Consider the following 20,763-nt stretch of genomic DNA (forward strand, 5'->3'; position numbering starts at 1 on the left):
GAAATAGGAGCTGCTTTTGCTGACTTGATACAAGCTCTGGGGCTGTGCTCCTTCATAACGATTTTGGTATAATGTACACAACTTTCTACAGCCGATTCCGACCTTCTAAACGAAATTTTTTGAAAGGACAAGCTCCAAAATGTTTCTTGTATGGGAACAGAATGAATGATTTTTGTTTAATATGTACCGTTTTCGTGTGAGAAAAATCAAAAACGACATGATCAGAAACAAAAAAAAAAAGCCTGTCGTACTGGAATTTCCGCATGAATTTTCCTTCATCGGTTCCGAGTTGCTGTAAAACAACGAGGAAAACCAGACGATCGTTTGCCCGATTTTCTTATAGTGTGTACCCCACTTTAGAATAAGCATCAGCATATCACATGTCCAGACACCTAATATGCACTTGCTTGTTCCAGGTCAAGAGCTGTCTAATTGGTGAAGTCAAGATAAGGATGACAGTTCCAAAATATGCCATTTCAAAAACAAATCATTAAGCGGGGAAGCCAATGCGTGTGTCAGGCAGCTCCGATTGCCGGCTGACACCCGCGATCGTTCCCCGCTGAGAGAGAAGAACGGTCAGCTGTTGTAAACACAGCCGACCGTTCTCCCTGCAATGATCATAGAGCCCCTGTGATCCTTCTATATAGGATCCCATGTCTCTATGGTCATTTCAGAAGCCACGCCCCTCACAGTTAGAATCACTCCCCTGGGCTCACATTTAACCCCTTGATCACCCATGTTAACCCCTTCCGTGCCAGTGTCATTATTACAGTAACAGTGCATATTTTTAGCACTGATTACTGTAGTAATGTCACTGGTCCCCCCTAAAGTGTCAAAAATATGAGTCAGGGGTCTGATCTGTCCGCCGCAATTTCGCAGTGCCGCAAAAAATCGCAGATTGTTGCCATTACTAGTAAAAATTACTAGTAAAAAAATAAAAATGACATGTCCAACACGGGATTGGAGGTGTATCACTTTTTGACAGTACTGAGACCCCCCCCCCCTTTTTTTCTTAATAAAAATGACATAAATCTTTCCTGTAGTTAGTAGACGCAATAACTTTTGCGCAAACCAATCAAAATACACTTATTGCGATTTTTTTTTTTTACCAAAAATATGTAGCAGAAAACAAATTGGCCTAAAATTTTAAACAATTTTGATTTTTTACATTTTTTTCTTGGGAATGTTATATAGCAGAATGTGGAAATTATTGTTTTTTTTTCTTTCAAAATTGTCGCTTTTTTTGTTTATAGCGCAAAACATAAAAATCGCACAGGTGATCAAATACCACCAAAAGAAAGCTCTGTTTGTGGGAAAAAAAGGACATCAATTTTATTTGGATACAGTGTCGCACGACCGCGCAATTGTCATTTAAAATAACACAGTGCTGAATCGCAAAATATGGCCTGGTCAATAAGGGAGCAAATCCTTCTGGTCTTAACGTGGTTAACCACTTACTGCAAAGTAACGTATATTTACGTTGGCAAACTTTGCGGTGTTTTACCGGGGTGATGCCTCTAGCTAGAGCTCGGCAGCCGCTCGATCGTTTCCCCGGCGAGCGGGAGGGGATGTCCCCCCCCCCCCCTCCTGCAGCCTTCCGTGGCTTGGCCCGGGTCTCCCGTCCCACCGGGAGACCCGAGCACCCAGCCGGCACAACAGCTGGCTGGATGGAGTCCCGATCAAAGCCGGAAGCGGCTTCGATCGGGTCTCCGATGACGTAACCTGGAGGCGGCGTCCATGACGTCACGTCCAGTTTACTCTGCTGCTAAAGGCGGCAGATTCAAAAAACGACTGTATGCAAAAATGCAGTTTTCGGCGTTTTGAATACATGGAAGTGTAGTGGAGGGGTCCAGGGTCTTTTAGACCCTCAATCCGTCCATAAAGAGTATTTGACACTGCATATTGCTGTCACAAGGGATGTTTACATTGCTTGTGACAGCAATAAAAGTGATCAGATTTATTTATTTTTTTTAAAAACCTGTGATAAAGGAAAAAAAATAAAAAAAATAGGAAAAAAAATAAATAAAATGTAGCCGCCCCTGTCACCGTTAGCTCGCGCACAAAAGAAAACGTATATGGAAGTCGAGCCGCAAATTAAATCACTGTTCAAACCACACATGTGAGGTATCGCCGCGATCGCCAGAGCGTGAGAAATAGTTTAAAAAAAAGAGCTACACTCTAACTCTAAACTGGTAACCGTTAAAAATGTTTAAATCGTCGCCTATTGAGATTTCTATTGACCGTAGTTTGTCGCCATTCCACGTGTGTGCGCAATTTTAAACCGTAACATGTTGGGTATCTATTTACTCGGCGTGACATCATCTTTCACAATATACAAAAAAAATGGGCTAACTTTACTGTTTAGTTTTTTTTTTAAATGCAGTGAAATGTGATTTTTCAAAATTTTTCCAAAAAAATTGCGTTTTAAAGACCGCTGCGCAAATACCGCGTGACAAAAAATATTGCAATGACCCCCACTTTATTCTCCAGAGTGTTTGCTACAAATATATATATATATATATATATATATATATATAAAATGTTTGGGGGTTCTAAGTAGTTTTCTAGGAAAAAATACTGATTTTAACTTGTAAACAAAAAGTGTCCGAAATAGGGCTGGGGCTTAAGTGGTTAATGGCAACTCAAAAAGCCCATTCCCATATATAAAACATCTTTCCAGTCACACTGTTACTGTGACACATCTGAATGAGAATTGGTGTGAGTAGTAGAAATTACTAGAAAAGCTAACATTGCAATGGCAAAAAATCCAACACCGAAGTTAGAAACTTTGGATTTACAATGGCTAGTAATATACTGACTTTCTGGGGTTCTTAAAGCAAAGCTCTGCAGTCAGTTGGATTAACACCTGGTGAAACGAAACACATTATTCTGATGGTAATAATGAGTGTAAACAAAGTAATCGTTCCACTTTGGGACCCTCTTCAGCAAGTAACAATAATTGGTACAGTAGTTAAGCTCACAGATAAATATGTGGCTCATTCCAGTAGGACTATGACAAGATTACAAAACAGAAAAATATCAGAAATACCTCCTGTCCACTGCTTTTAACATTGCTTGCATCCTTTCTTCAATTGTTGCTTTAATCAAAAATCTATGGACTATTGTAGCTCTGAAAGAAGTAAAATGTTATTTATTACAAAAGTTAATATACTAACAGTCTAACGTTTTATACTTTGTTTGCTTTAGATGTAATTTGATCAGTATCTAAAGGTATATATTCAATAAACACAATTCACATGGATTTCTATTTTTTTTTTTCATTTTTCTAAAAAATGGACATAAATCATGTCAATATGGTCACTGCCATGCTGTATTTAAAATAAAGGGAAAGTACATCTAATACTGATAATATGGTCATGTTTGTGCGGCAAGAGGACATTGTTTCTTCTACAGCAGGGGTGTCAAACTCAATTTAATCGCGTGCCGCATCAGCATTATGGTTTCCCTCAAAGGGCCGGTTATATCTCTGGGATTAGATGTCCAGAGCACTCCACGCTCCCTTACACCCTTACATGAGATGTCAAGAACCCCCCACCATCAGAGGTCAAGAGTCACCCACCCTTCCTTACAGCACAATGCACCGCCTCTACCTTGTGCTGCTGCCAGGAAGAAGATGCAGGTGGATCTGGGAAGAAGTTCAGGGTCTGGAGGAGAACCAGAGGAGGGCTGGAGTCCGCTTCCAGAATCTGCTGGATGCTGAGACCAGGGGAAGCAAAGGCAAGGTGGTGTTGCGGCTGCACAGAGAGTTTCAGGATCTGTAGGAGTTCAGCCCTCGTCTCTGCTGCGGACTGCTGAGAAGGGGGGGGGGGGATGAGCCTTTCTGCAGCTGCACAGAGGAGTGCAGGATCTGGCAAAGGAGTTCTGTCCTCTCTGCTGCCGACTACAGGGACAAGGTGGGGGCAGAGACAAGGGGGGTGCCTTCAGCATCAGGAGAGGTGCGAGGGCCACATAAAATGGCCTGGGGGGCCACATTCGGCCCGCGGCCCCTGTGTTTGACACCTGTGTTCTACAGAAATCTCTGTAATGTACGATACTCCTGCTCCTCCGTACATCTACAAGAGAAATGGGTACTGGCAAAACAGAAAAAATCGTAAACTAGACCCCAGTAAATCACCTCCCCTGCCTTGAATGTCTCTGGGCTAATTCACGCTGTGCAGTGACCAGTGTTCTACTGTACTGTCAAACACTGGTCACTGCTAGTACATCTGTATGTCCTATTCACACTACAACACAGCTCAGAGCTGTTCTGCAGCGAGTTGTGATTAAATGCAGACATGCTGTATTTTATCGCAGCGCACTGTACAGCAATGCAAATGAAGTGTCTCAAGTTAAAAACAAAACAGGGAGCTGTGTGATGAGCTGAATCGCGCACCACACTGCCTTCTACCGCAGTCAAAAACTTGTGTTGCAGACCAAGATGGAGAAGGTCACCACCAATAAAAAGTGGAACAAAAACACCTTCACAAACAGAGAAGAAAAACTAGTAACAACCTCCATGAGGAGCAGATTCAAAAAAAGGCAAGAAAGAACAGACAGTCTACATGGGAAGGCCAGAGGCCTAACACTCCCAACCCAGTCAACCAACCTCACGGAGTACACAAGAGAATGTATGGTACTAGTAAAACCCAAAAGCCCATCAGGATGAGAGGAGACCCCTAAGCCCACTGAGAACCCAAGGTTTCTATCCCACAAGCCAATGTTACAGAAGGAAGAATGTGCAAAGAAGATACTGCCACAAATGTAGGCTCTAACAAAAATTACGACTGATAAGATAGGCTGTCAAAGACACTGAGGATGAAAACAAAAACATCCTCTCTGACACTCCAAGGTGACATTGGGGCCCTCTGCAGGCATTAAACCTAGGAAGTACCTGATCCCGCCAGATCCACTGAAGCATAAACTGCCATGGAGCGAGGGATAAGAATGTTAAGCAAAACACTTAGAACATTTACCCGAAAAAGGGCAGGAAAAGGAACCTAGAGCACCTTCCCCAGGAGGCTGCTGTCAAAGTGGAATTCCAGCCAAGAATGATATTCTCCCACAGATTTTTATAATTACTGACATTCACTTCTGTATTATGCACTTTTTACTTTTATAAATGGTTAATTAGAAACAACGATCAAATCAAACCATTCAGGCCCCTCCTCTCTTGACCGACAACGATTGCTTTGAGCAGTCAAATGTGACTGCTCGCTGACACTTTCCTGTTCCGATGTCGGTCCCAAATCTCCCAGCCAGCTCCTCTGTGCCTTACTCTATCCCGCCTCTTGTCTCTCCTTCCACCCACATACCTTCTCATGAATAACCAATCTAGACGATAATGTACACGCCCACAAATAACAAACAAGCACAGGGGCGCACGGGCCTAGTGCATTATCCTTTGATTGGTTTATTTAAAAGAAAAAAGATTAAAAATACTCACAAACGAGTTCTTGGTTAAAAGCATATCACATAAGGAGCGCAGTCCTCAGTTGTGTGATCCGAGCGTAAGTTGTCCCTTGAATTCGTAATGGCTAACACGTTTCAAGGCTTAGCCTCTTCCTCATATGCTTTTAACCAAGAACTCGTTTGTGAGTATTTTTAATCTTTTTCTTTTAAATAAACCAATCAAAGGATAATGCACTAGGCCCGTGCGCCCCTGTGTTTGTTTGTTGTTTGCAGTATTTCCAGACTTCCCTGGTCGTATAAAGGGCAGCAAGGTCGCAGCATTTATCCTGGGTTGTCGAGCCCACAGCTCTAGAAACAGTGGAAAGACCCTAATAAGGAGGACCAGTAACTACACCTCTCTGAGCGCAGGGAACTGGTGCTTTGCACCAAAAAACTATTTTTGTACACGCCCACAAGCATCTCTGCATTTTCCAGTGCAGGGGGACTGCGGTCATGTACAAGGGAACGATACTGCATTAAAAAAGATACAAAACCAGCAATTTTTAATTTTTGGAGCATATCAGTAAGGGTATTGATTGCTTAGGGTTGCAGTGGCTCTTTCAAGGCATTGAGGCTTTACAACCATTTTAAGCAAAGGAGGAAGGACCAATTCCCTGTTTTATCCTCTCAACCTTTAAAGTTAGGGTGTTAGACCTTGGGCCTTTCCATATAGACTGGCTGGTCTTTCCTGCCTGTTTTTCTATATTAGTCTGCATTCAGGATCTACTCGTCCTGGGGGTTGTCCCTAGTGTTTCTTTTCTGTTTGTAAATTTGACATTGTTCCATCTTTTATTGGTGGGTTTTGGTTGATCAGCTCCCGATGCTGTAGCCTGACTGGCCCTAGGCCCCTTTCAAACCAGCAGACAGAGCGAGTCCGCCTGTTCATTTTTCAGGCAGACCTGATTGGACTACCCATTGTTCTATGTGGAGTGATGGATGTCAGCCGGCATCCCATTCGATCCGGTCTGCTAAAAACAGATGGATGGGGATCTGTCCAGCGGATCGGATGACAGTCAGATGGAAATGGACAGCGGGCTGTGTTCGTGCTCGCTCTGCATAGTGGAGCAGAGACAGACTTGTCATCTGCCTGCCAGCCGGGATCAGCGGAGAGATCGCCTGCTGAGCAGGCGGATTCACTTCACAGATTCCGCTCCGTCTGAAAGGGGCCTTACTTGCAAAGTGGTCTTCAAGGCCCCGCACCTGGGGCTGTGTCATGGCTCTGGGCCTAGAAAGCCTTCTTCACCTAACCTAACGAGTATACTCAGATCTGGAAAGTGATATAATACAGAGCCCAGTGTCCAAAGGTCACATGTCAGTATGTAACCCCATATGTCCAGCCAAGCAGTGTACAGTCTCCAAAGCAAGGCAGAAGAACCGCAATTCTGAAGGCTGCTATGTAGAGACCAGCTCAAGCAGTGAAGTAGTGGGGAATCTTGAATGAAGTCAACAAAACCGGAATCCAAGAAGCAAAACAAAGAAAAATAGCTAGCACAAACATTGGTTAAACTTTACTTAGAGCTGGAGAAAAAACATTTATCCTCCTATGACACTAGCAAAAAACTAAGATATGCTGGGCATAGGAGGGGATATAATAGGAGCTGACTTATGAATTTTTCTTATTGCCAGTATTCAATCATGCTGTCGGTAGCATTATAATTAGCCATTATCTAAATATTTCTATGTTCCTCAATGGTTGAGAAAAAATGTATTTGAACTACTACATACAATAAACTGTCCTAATGTGAACCTTATGCTTATCAAATTGACTTTTCCATTTAAGAAAAAGTTGACACCTTTAACTGTCAGAAGGTAATTTCTTATCCAGTTTGTTTCCTCTAGCAACAGCAAAGGTCTGACAAACCAAATATACATATAATGACTTTCTGAAAGACTCTATTTTTATAAGCATTAGCAAGTGACTATTCCTAAGACTTTTGATAGTTTACTGAGAATTACCATAGTTGTGTTTGATCTGTTTTGGAAGGGGGTATGTAATCTTTATTATATAGAAGTAGAGGCATTAATAAGCATTAGCGAGTGACTATTCCTAAGACTTTTGATAGTTTACCGAGAATTACCATAGTTGTGTGTGATGTGTTTTGGAAGGAGGTATGTAATCTTTATTATATAGAAGTAGAGGAAATTCAGGGTAGGTCTGGGTGCTGCTAGAAGCTGAAGAAATATGTAGAAAAGGTACTTGCTTATAAAATTATAATGTAGTCTGTTAACTAGAATTGTTACATTAACCTTGACAGGCACAGGTTTGCTTTGACTATGAAGGAAGATAATACTTACTTTTTCTGTCCAATGCGATGGACACGACCTATTGCTTGTAGCTCATGGGCTGGGTTTAGAATGGGCTCTACTAGTAACACATGAGTAGCTTCAATGATATTAAGGCCATTGGATCCAGTGTGCAGTGGAAGAAGCAAAATGTTGATCTTAGGATCATATTTAAATGCAGAAAGGTTTTCCTGTAAAAAAAACATCAATATTCTACATCATATTGCTAAAAATAGAGATTCATTATGCAGTCATGCTCTTAAAATTACCAACTTGAACAAACTGTATTATACGTGAAAATTACACAGGTGAAGGCAGGTACTGTAAGGAAAGAGGGCAAGCAGTATGTTGCCCATAGCAACCAATCAGATTTCAGTTATTAATTACCTAAAGCACATTTGAAGGCAGGTACTGTAAGGGAAGAGGGGAAGGCAGTATGTTGCCCATAGCAACCAATCGGTTATTAATTACCTAAAGCACCCTTAAATATGCATAAAAGAAATAACTGGCTGCTTTGGGAAAAACTAAAATTTTTCCAAACACTTAGATTATCTGTAGACATTAGCTCACTGTCAACTAAGCCTGTTGCTTTTTGCAACACTGAATAACCAGACTATGTACAGTATGTGTGATCTCATATTACAGTGGATCCTTGGTGGCTGAGAGATCTAGGGGGACAGATTCAAAATATAATCCTACTTTAAACATGTTGGAGCAACCTTGAAAGGTTGAGATACTGTATCTTGTTAATTTCTTAATTCAGTAATTCTGTACCTGAAATTTCTGAATGCCATTAATTTGTGAGTACACCAAGCCATTGTCCTGCAGAGCTTTTGCGATGATATCCAACACATCCTGCCACTGAAAAACAAAAACCTTTGAATAATGAGATGCACATACGTCTCCTTCTTTAAAATAATAATATGAAAAGAGAAATATAAATAAAACCAGAATTAGTAATGTCTCATGCGCCAAGAGGCAGAATCCTCTAGGTGCCCGAGACATTATTGCATTGTATCAAACAAATTCAGGGAACAAACATTTTCAGCATATGTGCATTACACAATTATGTCCATATGTAAATAAAAAAAAAATTTAACAGACATATATTTGTAAAAAAGAACAATGTAACATGGCAGTTAGGCTATGGCTAACAGCTTCAGTGGCTGCTATGGAAAATGGTTAAAAAAAACAAAAAAACATTCTGTCATTCAGTTAGATGTACAATGCACTGCTACTCAAATTTTTTATTCACACATTGATTTCCCCATATTCTCGTTAGGCTATTTGTTAATTTCTTGCTGTTTTTGCCTCAAATATATCTTTAACTATACCTGAAATCAGCCCAAGATAAAAAAATATAGGATGCTACAGCTTTCAAAGTGCAATGCATACAATCAGTGCCACCTGTGAAACAATACTATAAATAAAAACTCAAAATGTGATACAAATTCAGTGCCAATCTAACAAACATCAAAAACAGCTGCCGCTGTACACCTAATAGTGATATCACCACAGTACAACAACTTCGTAAATTATATGGTGCATCGCTACTGACTCAATAACACATACATGTCTTACAGATGAACACTTAAAATAAAATCAAAACAAAAAGTCTTTTATATATTATATTATTTATCATCCACTGCCGTGGGGATCTAAATTGTTCATAGAAGGGATGAAATCAAAACGCGCCACCGCCACCAGGCGAATTGTGCGCTCACCTTACTCCTGCTAATTACAGGCTTTACAAATCCCACCCGTCCTTCTGGAATGGATGTCTTTCTCCTCTTTACCGGATCTAATGCTCCCAACTGCTTAAGTAGTCCTCATGCGAACCACATGGAATACAAATGCAACTCATAGTGTACTCCATAAAATAAATTTTATTTAAATATATATAAAAGAAGAGGCGATTAGAGTGTTTTTATGAGCAAGTAGTAAGACGGGATTCATAGGGTTAATCTTTTGCATTGTCTAGTTACCATAACACATATAAGCTATATAAAGATGATGAGGAGTATTAAAGTGCTTTAGGAGCAAGTAGAAGGGCAGGATTCATAGGGTAATACAATGCATTGTTTAGTTGCTATAATATCTGAGTATGTATCCTGGCGGTTATAGATTAAACATTGTACCATAGTGTGTGCAGTTATGGGATTGTTGGTGGGTGTAAGATGGGGTATATGAGAGTAGTCCTTACCATGATTGTTTGCCTGTACTAGGAGGGCGGGCACACATAAGGTAAAACTGCCAGGAGACGCTCAGCAGGTCGTCATGACGATTGGAATCTATATCATGGAATCTATATAAGGGTTGTGGGTAGTGGGCTGCTCCATCCTACTGAAGAAGTCAATTGTACGGTGATACGCATATAGAAGGGAGGAGCCCAGGATCTGACGTCTGACAGCCGGATGGTGTGGTGAGCCATAGCTTATGCTATTTTCTTTCCTGCAACTACGGTGGCAGGAAAGAAAATCGCTCAATTCCTTAATCAACACAGTAGGAGTTGATGGGGTAATACCTCCCGTGGTACTACCGTATTGTGATTTACGGTGAGGGGATGCAAGGAGTCGTTCCTGGAGAGAGAACACACTGATCACTGCTAGTGGCTATAGCCGCTGACAATAATCACAAGCTAAAAATTTCACATGCTGGTCGTACCAAGGTTGATTGATAAATCGACTTGAGTACAAGCAGCTTGCCCATAGATGGATTGAATCTCGGGCTGGTCCCTGCTGAACCAGCCAAGATTCAATCCATCTATGGCCAGCTTTTCATAGGTCGTTCAAATTTCACATGCTGGTAGAGTAATAGGTAAATAATGGATTCCAAGCAGAAGCAACATGCCATCATTGAGTTCTTGACAAAAAGGAGATGTCAACTGTCCAACAACCATAGAAGGCTACAGAATGTTTAGGGCAGGCATGTCCAAAGTCCGGCCCGCGGGCCATTTGCGGCCCCCAGGCCGCTTTCATATGGCCCCACAGATCATTTGGAAAAATCTATTGTTGTGGCCCCTGTGAATCCCAGAGCGCTGCTCGGGACCACTGGGATCTCTGGATCTTTCAACACCCATGTTACTTGTGAATACACTAAATGTTAACATCCACCGCCCATCCCCACCAGCTTTATATCCCTTGCTCAATATGGCCTCAGACTTAAGGCCCGTACACACAATACGAAAATCGGAAGTAAAATTTAATCCGACGAACGATCTGCCAATTTTCAGATTGTTAGTATAGTGCTTTCAACAGCCGATAACTAATTTTCGGACGACAAAATCTGGATGTACAGGCTATAAAATTTTTATCATACGTCAACACAACGTCCAATTTTCCTTTAATTAGTACAGTTATTGTCCGAAAAAAAAAAAATCGAAATAGCAAGACTAGGCATGGTCAGAAACGAAAGAACACATACAAAACAATTCAACACATGACATCACTTCTGAAGTTGAATTCTGTCGTACGGGAATTTTTGTATGAAAATTCACTTTCGATATGAGACAAGCATGCAACAGAAATCGGACGCAAGATCGTTCGATAATCTGATCGTGTGTACGAGGCTTTAGCCTGATAAGGGAGCACTAAAAAACACAAATAAATTTGGCGCTAGTATGACAGGACCAGCACTCTCTCTGTGATAACTGACATAACACCTGTTTAGATTTGTCATCCATGTGACGAAATGAAAGTATGCCTTTTGCAATAAACTTTGCATAAAATAGTTAATTTGCATTTAATTTTAATGGTCCAAAGAATGTCAGGCAAAATGGTCGGCCCTCACGAATGTTCACTTCATCAAATCTGGCCCTCTTTGAAAAAAGTTTGGACACCACTGGTTTAGGGAGATGACACCACTGAAAAAAGTCACCATTGACAAAACATTGCTTTTATCAATATTGTCATCTCCATAAACATTTTGTAGCCTTCAGTGGATGTCAAACAGCTTACATGCACCCCTGCTGTGTCAATAACGTGATGACACATTGCTTTTGCTTGGAATCCATTACTTACCTGCAATGAAAAAGAAGAATATAAAGAGTTACTATAGAGGAAGAGTTACTCTACCAACACGTGAAATTTAAATAAACCATGTAAGCTAATAAAAAAGTTATGTCCTCGTTTGTATTACTTTTAGTGCAGCCCTCATATGTTAAGAGACCTTTCACACTGAGGCGCTTGAAAATTGCCCATAAAACGCTGAGCACTTTTGCAGCGCTTTTCAGGCGCTTTTGAAGAGTTAGCAGCGTGCTTTTTTTAAGGACACCATTTTGAGGCGCTTTTGAATCACTTTTCAGGCGCTATCTATTCATTTTAATGGAGAGAGGCCTTTTTGAGGCGCTTTTATTTAGCGCTTCAAACGTGCTCCAAAGATGCTGCTTGCAGGATTTTTTTCACCACCCTAGTGTGAAAGCATCCATTAATTTAAGTGGAATAGGCTTTCGGGAGCTTTTCAGGAGCTTTTTTTTCTTTGAGCCAAAGTGCTTGAAAAGTTTCTCAGTGTGAAAGGACTCTAAAGGCCGGTACACACGATAAGAAATTCTGAAGGGAAATTTCGTCCAACGACCAATGTGCCGATTTTCGGATTGTTAGTATGGTGCTTTCGACAGCAGACTTTTCAGCTGCCAAAATCCTGATGTGCAGGCTATAAAATTTTTGTTGTCCGTAATACAACGTCCGATTTTCGTCTCATTAGTACAGATTTCCACGGAAGAAAATCTTAAGAGCAAGACTAGGCATGCTCAGAGACGAAAGAACGCATACAAAGCAATCCAACACATCACTTCTGAAGTAGAATTCTGTCGTACGGGAAAATTCGTATGAAAATAACCTCTTCACTTTCCACATCAGACTATCATGCCACAAACAACGGACGACAGATCGTTTGATAATCTGATCATGTGTACGAGGCTTTAGGACCACTTTGTAACGCTCTGGGGTTTGATTTTGTGAACTGGATTTGCAGCTGCAGAATTTCCACTCAGTAGTCGTGTAGAGATGTGTTGAATCACCTTATCCAACTCTCTTGACTCATCATGGTGGTTCAGCCTGCTTCAGTATGCACACACACAAACACTCAGAGATGATGTTGTTGGAGTGATAGAGGTCTATGCAATAGTAGTGAGGTGATATACTGAAGGGATAGGCTTGAGTAGTGATAGCAAATAATAATAAGCACTCAGGTAGTAATGTTGCAGGAGTGATAGCAGATGGTGATAGATAGTATGCAGGAGAGATAGCAATCATGTACAGGTAATAGGTGATAGGTGATAACAGATGAAGTGTACAGGATATGCTAAGCAAACACAAGGATATAGGTTACAGGTGGTAGTAGGTTCAAGAGCTAACACTCTAGGTAGCGATGCAGGTGATAGATGGTGAGAGCATGTATCTTAGAGCTTAGTAACAGTTCTTAATATGCAGGAAGATATAGCAAGTGGTTTGGTAGGAAGGGATCCCCTGCGGGGTACTTATCACAGGCTGGTGAGCGAGGGTAAGGATCAGGTAGCGAGGTAAAGGATCAAGTAGCGAGGCTCCGGTCAGTCCAGGTATAGGGAAGATAGCTGGAGGATACGACAGCGTCAGTCAGGCTTGTATTATGAGCGGTTGCACGAACACCTTGTGAGTGCAGACCATCGGTTGAAATAGCCGCTCAGAGCGGCGCCTAGTGATGACGTCATCAGTTGTTAAAGAGACATGCAGCTATATGCGTTCCATCTACCTGAATGGTGGAACGCAACCCGGAAGTAAGAGGCTAGAAGGTACTGAAAGTACCAGGATCTTACAGTACCCCCCCCCCCCTAAGGCCGGCTCCAGAAGGCCTATAGCACTGGTCTCTCAGGGTATTTGGAGTGAGATCTTTGTATAAGCCTGGATGCGTGAACGTCAGAAGCATCCAACCAGGTGTCGTCTTGGGGTCCATAGTTTTTCCATCTGATGAGATATTGGAGTTTTCCTCTGTGGATACGAGAATCCAAAATCTCCCTAATCTCAAATTCTTCTCCACCTTCAACTTGTACTGGAGGTGGAGGTAAGATGGTAGGTCTAATCCCTTGGTTGGGTATATGTGGCTTTAATAGCGATACGTGAAAAATGGGGTGTATTTTAAGATCCGCCGGTAATGTGAGTCGAACCGCAGACGTTCCTATGAGTTTCTCGATTGGGAAAGGTCCCAAAAACAGAGGTCCAAGCTTTTTACTGGGGATTTTCAACCTCAAGTTTTTTGTAGATAGCCAGACAAGATCCCCAATAGTGTATTGAGGGGAAGGTCTTCTACGAAGGTCGTAGTACCTTTTTTGTTGGCTATGAGCATGTGATATGGTGGTGTTAAGTAAATCCAGAGAGTCTTTTATTTGGGTGAGATAGTCAGAGGCTACTGGATTACTTGATGGTAGGATGCGTGGTGGAAGAAGTGTGGGATGAAACCCATAGTTTAGGTAGAACGGACTTTGCTTAGTAGTACTGTGGGTTGCATTATTATAAGCAAATTCTGACAAAGGGAGGAGGTCCACCCAATCATCCTGTAGGTATGAGGTGTAGCAACGTAAATATTGTTCAATACTCTGGTTGACTCTTTCAGTTTGCCCATTAGTCTGTGGGTGATAAGGGGAAGTAAGCTTCTGCTCAATACGCAATATGCGACATAGAGCTTGCCAAAACTTAAGAGATGAACTGTGATCCCCGGTCAGATAGGAGAGTCTTTGGAATTCCATGTAGTTTGAACACATGTTTCACCAGTAATTCCGCTGTTTCCTTAGATGAAGGTAGTCTGCGAATAGGAATGAAATGTGCCATCTTTGTCAGATGGTCCACTGACACTAAGATGGTAGTAAATCCTTTGGAAGGTGGTAACTCTACTATGAAGTCTAGAGACACAACTTCCCAGGGAACTTTGGGTATTGGTAGACTGCAAAGTAGACCAAATGGTTTTGTAGTGTCAATTTTGGACCTTGCACAGATGTCACATGAGGAAACAAATTTCTGTACAGACGTCTTCATTCCAGGCCACCAAAATTGCCTGGTGAGTAAATTAAATGTCTTAGTCATACCCATATGTCCTGCCATAGGTACGTCATGTGATAGTTCTAAAATTTTAGTACGCATACCAGGAGGTATGTAGGGTTTGTTGTCAAAATAGAGGAAGCCTTCTGCATCAGCACTTAGTTGTGGTGGTCGGTGAATCCAGTCCTAGGCTGTGCAGAATCTCTTCCTTTAAGGAACGAACAACACCATAAATACGATCATGGGGTATTATAGGAAGTGAAGGGATTTCAGCACAGTTATCTTCGGTTAACCGTGATAACGCATCCGCCTTCTTGTTTTTATCTGCAGGAGTGTAGGTCACTAAGAAATTGAATCTTGGGAAGAATAATGACCACCGTACCTGCCGATTGGAAAGGGTCTTGTTGATCTGAAGGTATTGGAGATTCTTATGATCTGTATATATGAGTATTGGCAACCGGGTTCCTTCGAGTAAATGTCGCCAATTTTGAAGTGCCAGTTTCATGGCAAGCAGCTCCTTTTCACCCACTGGGTAGTTCACCTCTGGGCTACTTAGTGATTTAGAGAAAAAAGCAACTGGGTGAAGTGGAGAAGCGTTTGTTGGCCGTTGGGAAAGAACTGCTCCTACAGCCATATTTGACGCATCCACCTCTAGGATGTATTGGAGGGATGGGTCTGGATGGCGTAGTATGGGAGCAGAAGTGAAGCTTGATTTTAACAAGCGGAAAGCTTTATTTGCTTCTTCAGACCATTTGTATGTTTTTTTCACACTTGTGAGTTGTGTGAGCGGTCTTACGATAGAAGAGAAGTTCTTGATGAACTTCCTATAGAAGTTTGAGAATCCGAGGAATTGTTGTAATGCCTTACGAGTTGTTGGTACAGGCCAATCCAGAATACACGATATCTTGCTCATATCCATCTTAATGCCATTCTTTGATATGATGTATCCTAGGAATAATACTTCTTCCTTATGGAATAGGCATTTCTTCAGCTTTACATATAAATTGTGTGCGAGTAATCTGGACAACACAAGTCGTACATGTCTTACATGTTCAGACAAGGATTGAGAGTAAATGAGTATATCATCCAGATATACCACAACACAAACATCGAGTAGGTCTCTGAAGATGTCATTTATGAAGCGTTGGAATGCTGCGGGAGCATTACAAAATTCAAAGGGCATCACTAGATATTCAAATAGTCCGTATCTAGTTCTGAATGCCGTCTTCCACTCATCCCCATCACGGATGCGGATGAGATTGTAAGCCCCTTTTAGGTCCAACTTTGAAAAGTAAGTGGCTCCACGCACTTGTTCAATGAGTTCCGGAATGAGAGGTAGAGGATAGCGATCCTTTATAGTAATAGTATTTAACTGCCTATAGTCAATGATAGGCCTAAGACTTAGATCCTTATTGCGGACAAAGAAAAGTCCTGCAGCTGTGGAAGAAGTAGAGGGTCTAATAAACCCTTTCGCTAAATTCTCATCTAAGTATTCCTTAAGATGAGAAAGTTCATCCTGAGATAGAGGATAAACATGTCCAAAAGGTAGTTTACTGTTAGGGAGTAGATCGATACAACAATCATAGTCCCTATGGGGAGGCAATACTTGAGCATTTTTCTCAAGGAAGACTTCAGACAAGTCCTGATAGCATGGTGGTGGTGTGAATTCATCCGACACCATGGACAGGATTTTTTTATAAGATTGGAGGTTACACGTGGTCTCGCAATAGTGAGAGGGGAAAGTTAGGGTCCGTGTTTTCCAATCAATGTTTGGTTGATGTATATGCAACCAGGGAAGCCCAAAAATAATGGGAAAATGTGGTGAAGGTAATACATCAAAGGTGGTGGTCTCAACGTGAGACTTGTTAGTAGTAACAAGAAGTGCTTGTGTTTGATTGGTAATTGGACCAGAAGATAACGGAATACCGTTAATTAAACTGACAGAGACAGGGATAGGTTTTGAAATAATAGGTATTTTATTCAAAGCAACAAAACTAGTGTCAATGTAGTTCCCACAATATCCTGTGTCGATCATAGCCTTAGTAGTGATTCTATTTTGGTCCCACTGTAAGATCAAATGAATGAAAAGATAGGGATTAGAAAAAGAAGTCGTTAATCCCCCCAGTAATACATGTGAACACTTACCCTCTTTTTTGAGGACAAGGGGACAGACGCTTATCAGATGATCAGCGGATGCACAATACATGCAGAGATTTTGAGATTTTCTCCTGGCTCGTTCAACAGACGACAATGGTGGACGTATAATTCCTACCTCCATAGGAGTAGGGTCGGAGGACGAAAATCGAGAAGGATTGGTTAATGGTACTCCCATTTTCTCAGCCTTCCTTTCTCGTAACCGTCTGTCGATATTGATGCTGAGTTGTATTAAGGCATCCAAAGTGCCAGGTAAATCCGCTCGGGCGAGCTCGTCTTTTACGGCTTCGGATAACCCGAGCCTGAACTAGGTTTGTCAGGTTTGCCACCCTGAATCTAGGGTCCATCTCTTGAACTCTGCTACGAAGTCTTCAACAGGTCTCCTTCCCTGTTTTAAAGCCCTCAATTGGGTGTCAGCAGTACTCTGCCTGTTTGGGTCTTCATACAGGCTAGAAAGTTCTGCTAAGAACGCATGATAGGAGTTGAGAAGAGGGTCGTTTTTCTCAAAGGAGTCTGCCCAGGCCCGTGGATCACCTGACATATATGATATAGTGGTACAGACTTTAATTTGGTCTGTATTGTAAGTACGAGGTTTTAAATTAAAAAGCAATTGACATGCGTTTTTAAATTCACGAAATTTTTTCCGATCACCTGTAAACACTTGTGGAGGGTTTATTTTGGGCTCAAGGGGTTGAGCAGCAGTGAGCTGTGATACACGGGCTACCTGCTGTCTCAAAGTCTGATTTTCTTTTTGCACTTCGGTAAGAGAAACAATTAATGCATCTACCTTTTGTGTTAGGTGCATCACATGAGTGGCTAAATCTGCTGAATCCATTTTTTCTGGTTCGTGCAATCTGTAACGCTCTGGGGTTTGATTTTGTGAACTGGATTTGCAGCTGCAGAATTTCCACTCAGTAGTCATGTAGAGATGTGTTGAATCACCTTATCCAACTCTCTTGACTCATCATGGTGGTTCAGCCTGCTTCAGTATGCACACACACAAACACTCAGAGATGATGTTGTTGGAGTGATAGAGTTCTATGCAATAGTAGTGAGGTGATATACTGAAGGGATAGGCTTGAGTAGTGATAGCAAATAATAATAAGCACTCAGGTAGTAATGTTGCAGGAGTGATAGCAGATGGTGATAGATAGTATGCAGGAGAGATAGCAATCATGTACAGGTAATAGGTGATAACAGATGAAGTGTACAGGATATGCTAAGCAAACACAAGGATATAGGTTACAGGTGGTAGTAGGTTCAAGAGCTAACACTCTAGGTAGCGATGCAGGTGATAGATGGTGAGAGCATGTATCTTGGAGCTTAGTAACAGTTCTTATTATGCAGGAAGATATAGCAAGTGGTTTGGTAGGAAGGGATCCCCTGCGGGGTACTTATCACAGGCTGGTGAGCGAGGGTAAGGATCAGGTAGCGAGGTAAAGGATCAGGTAGCGAGGTAAAGGATCAAGTAGCGAGGCTCCGGTCAGTCCAGTTATAGGGAAGATAGCTGGAGGATACGGCAGCGTCAGTCAGGCTTGTATTATGAGCGGTTGCACGAACACCTTGTGAGTGCAGACCGTCGGTTGAAATAGCCGCTCAGAGCGGCGCCTAGTGATGACGTCATCAGTTGTTAAAGAGACATGCAGCTATATGCGTTCCATCTACCTGAATGGTGGAACGCAACCCGGAAGTAAGAGGCTAGAAGGTACTGAAAGTACCAGGATCTTACACACTTTCATCAAAACAAACAAATATCTGACCTTTAACCACTTGCCGACTGCCTAACGCCGATCTACGTCGGCAGTCAGCCCCTCACAGGCAAAGTGACGTAGGGCTACGTCACTAGCTTGTGAGGGTCTAGGGAGCGAGCGCGCGCCCCCGGAGGCGCGCTCCCGCGTGGTCACGGACCCCCCCGCGCGTGTGACCGGCGGACTCGGCGGGGGAGAGGGAGAATGTCAGGCAGCTTGTGTAAACAAGCCACCTGTCATTCTCCTTGCTGTTAGGATACTGATCACTCGGATCTAGTATGTAGATCCGTTGATCAGTGTCCATACAGCTCAAGCCCCAGCCAATCACAGTAGAAAGCACGCCCCTAGGGATACACACAGCCCCTCCCTCCCAAATAAAGTTAACCCCTTCACTACCAGTGTATTTTTACAGTAACAGTGCATATATATAGCACTGATTACTGTAGAAATGTCACTGGTAACCCCAAAAGTGTCAAAAATGTCAGTCAAGGGTCCGATCTGTCCGCCCCAATGTCGCAGTACCGCAAAAAAAAACGCAGATCGCCGCCATTACACGTTAAAAAAAAAACAACAAAAATGACAGAAATCTTTCCCTTTGTTAGTAAACGCGATAACTTTTGCGCAAACCAATCAAAATACGCTTTTTGCGATTTTTTTTTTTACCAAACATAGGTAGCATAAAACAAATTGGCCGAAAAAGTAAAAAAATTTTGATTTTTAAATTTTTTTTTGGGGGAATTTCATATAAAAAAATGTGAAAAATATTGCTATTTTTGCAAAATTGACGCTCTTTTTTTGTTTATAGCGCGTGATCAAAAAATCGCACAGGTGATCAAATACCACCAAAAGAAAGCTCTGTTTGTGGGAAAAAAAGGACACCAAATTTGTTTAGGTACAGCGTCGCACGACCGCGCAATTGTCCGTTAAAGTCACGCAGTGCCGAATCGCAAAATACCCCCTGGTCGGAATGGGGGTAAAATCTTCCGGGGCTTAAGTGGTTAAGCCAACAACTTTCTTCGTTATTCATGCATTTACAGTTATACAATTTACATTATGTACTGTATAATTTCACCTATATGTTCTTACCGTAGAGAATACCAATGATTTGGCTCCAGGGTCCATTGACTGTATTTTCATGAGAGTTCTGACCACTGCTTCAACTTTTGTGGAATGGCTTCCCTTTTGGGGACACATATAAAAAGCCATAGTTTAGTGAAATATGCAAATAATTCAAATAAAAATAGGAAAGCACTATCATCAAAAAAACCTATAGCTATCAAAATCTGTAAAAGAATGTGTAATATGCAAAGATCTAGTACTTTTGTGTTCTAAAATGGGAAAAGCTAAAGCACATTTTAATATTAAAGGTTTTTTGAAAAACCTAATTTCTTTACATTGAAGTGAATACTGACCAGGTGCAGATCTGCACGTCAGGCTAAAGCCCCGTACACACGTATCGATCGTCGGCCGAACGATCGGCCGTCTTTTGTCCGAGGGCTGTCTTGTCTGTTGAAAAGTGCAAAAGACTGCACACAAATTTTGTCGGCCAACAACAGCCGACTGCAGAAGTGATGTCATGTGATGGTTAACTTTCCTTGTCTTTTTTCTTTTCTGAGCATGCCCAGTCTTGCAAATCTGCTGTCTGTCGGCCGAAATCTGTACTGACTGGCGAACAATCGGCCGTTCTGGTGTTGGCCAACAAAGATTTTAATGCTTGCACGACAGATTCTGTTCGGCCGAAAATGCGCTGTCGGAAGCATCATACTAACAAGCCTACAATCGGCCGATCGGTCGTCGGCCGAATCTTTACGGCCGACAATCGGTACGTGTGTACGGGCCTTTACTCCCTCTGATAAGTGTCTGTAGATGCTTTACAGAGGGAGACAGGGTCAGGAGAAGTTGCCTACTCCAACTGTCTAGCTGTATAACGTAGACAGGTATACCGAGGGTATACCTGAAAATGGTTTACCTTGTACAAGGTAAAGAAAGAAAAGTTACTAAAGGAACTGGAAAAAAAAAACATTTTAGTAAGGAAAAATTAGTGATACATTTTTGTAGTGTGAGAGTCGGTTCACACTAATCCGACTCAAAGTCTCCCCGACTTTGGGCGACTAATGAAGTCA

At 41.9% G+C, this 20,763-nt stretch overlaps 3 protein-coding genes across 3 annotated transcripts in view; 2 read left to right on the forward strand and 1 right to left on the reverse strand.

The window, feature by feature from the left end:
• The window catches only part of LOC309549693 (sulfotransferase 6B1-like), a 607,359-nt gene that overhangs the window by 502,833 nt on the left and 83,763 nt on the right, over positions 1–20,763 (forward strand). The window lies entirely within an intron of this gene.
• The window catches only part of LOC309549695 (sulfotransferase 6B1-like), a 403,842-nt gene that overhangs the window by 129,774 nt on the left and 253,305 nt on the right, over positions 1–20,763 (forward strand). The window lies entirely within an intron of this gene.
• The window catches only part of SHPRH (SNF2 histone linker PHD RING helicase), a 222,116-nt gene that overhangs the window by 7,591 nt on the left and 193,762 nt on the right, over positions 1–20,763 (reverse strand). Inside the window, exons 26-29 of the mRNA XM_082250133.1 lie at positions 19,727–19,819; positions 8,506–8,592; positions 7,744–7,922; positions 3,050–3,130 (exon numbers count right to left, since the gene is read on the reverse strand). Coding sequence (XP_082106259.1) covers positions 3,050–3,130; positions 7,744–7,922; positions 8,506–8,592; positions 19,727–19,819 — 440 coding nt within the window. The remainder of the gene's footprint in view (positions 1–3,049; positions 3,131–7,743; positions 7,923–8,505; positions 8,593–19,726; positions 19,820–20,763) is intronic.

Source organism: Pelophylax lessonae (genome assembly GCF_965119305.1).
Source record: "Pelophylax lessonae genome assembly, chromosome: 3".
In the NCBI taxonomy this organism is placed as follows: Eukaryota; Metazoa; Chordata; class Amphibia; order Anura; family Ranidae; genus Pelophylax; species Pelophylax lessonae.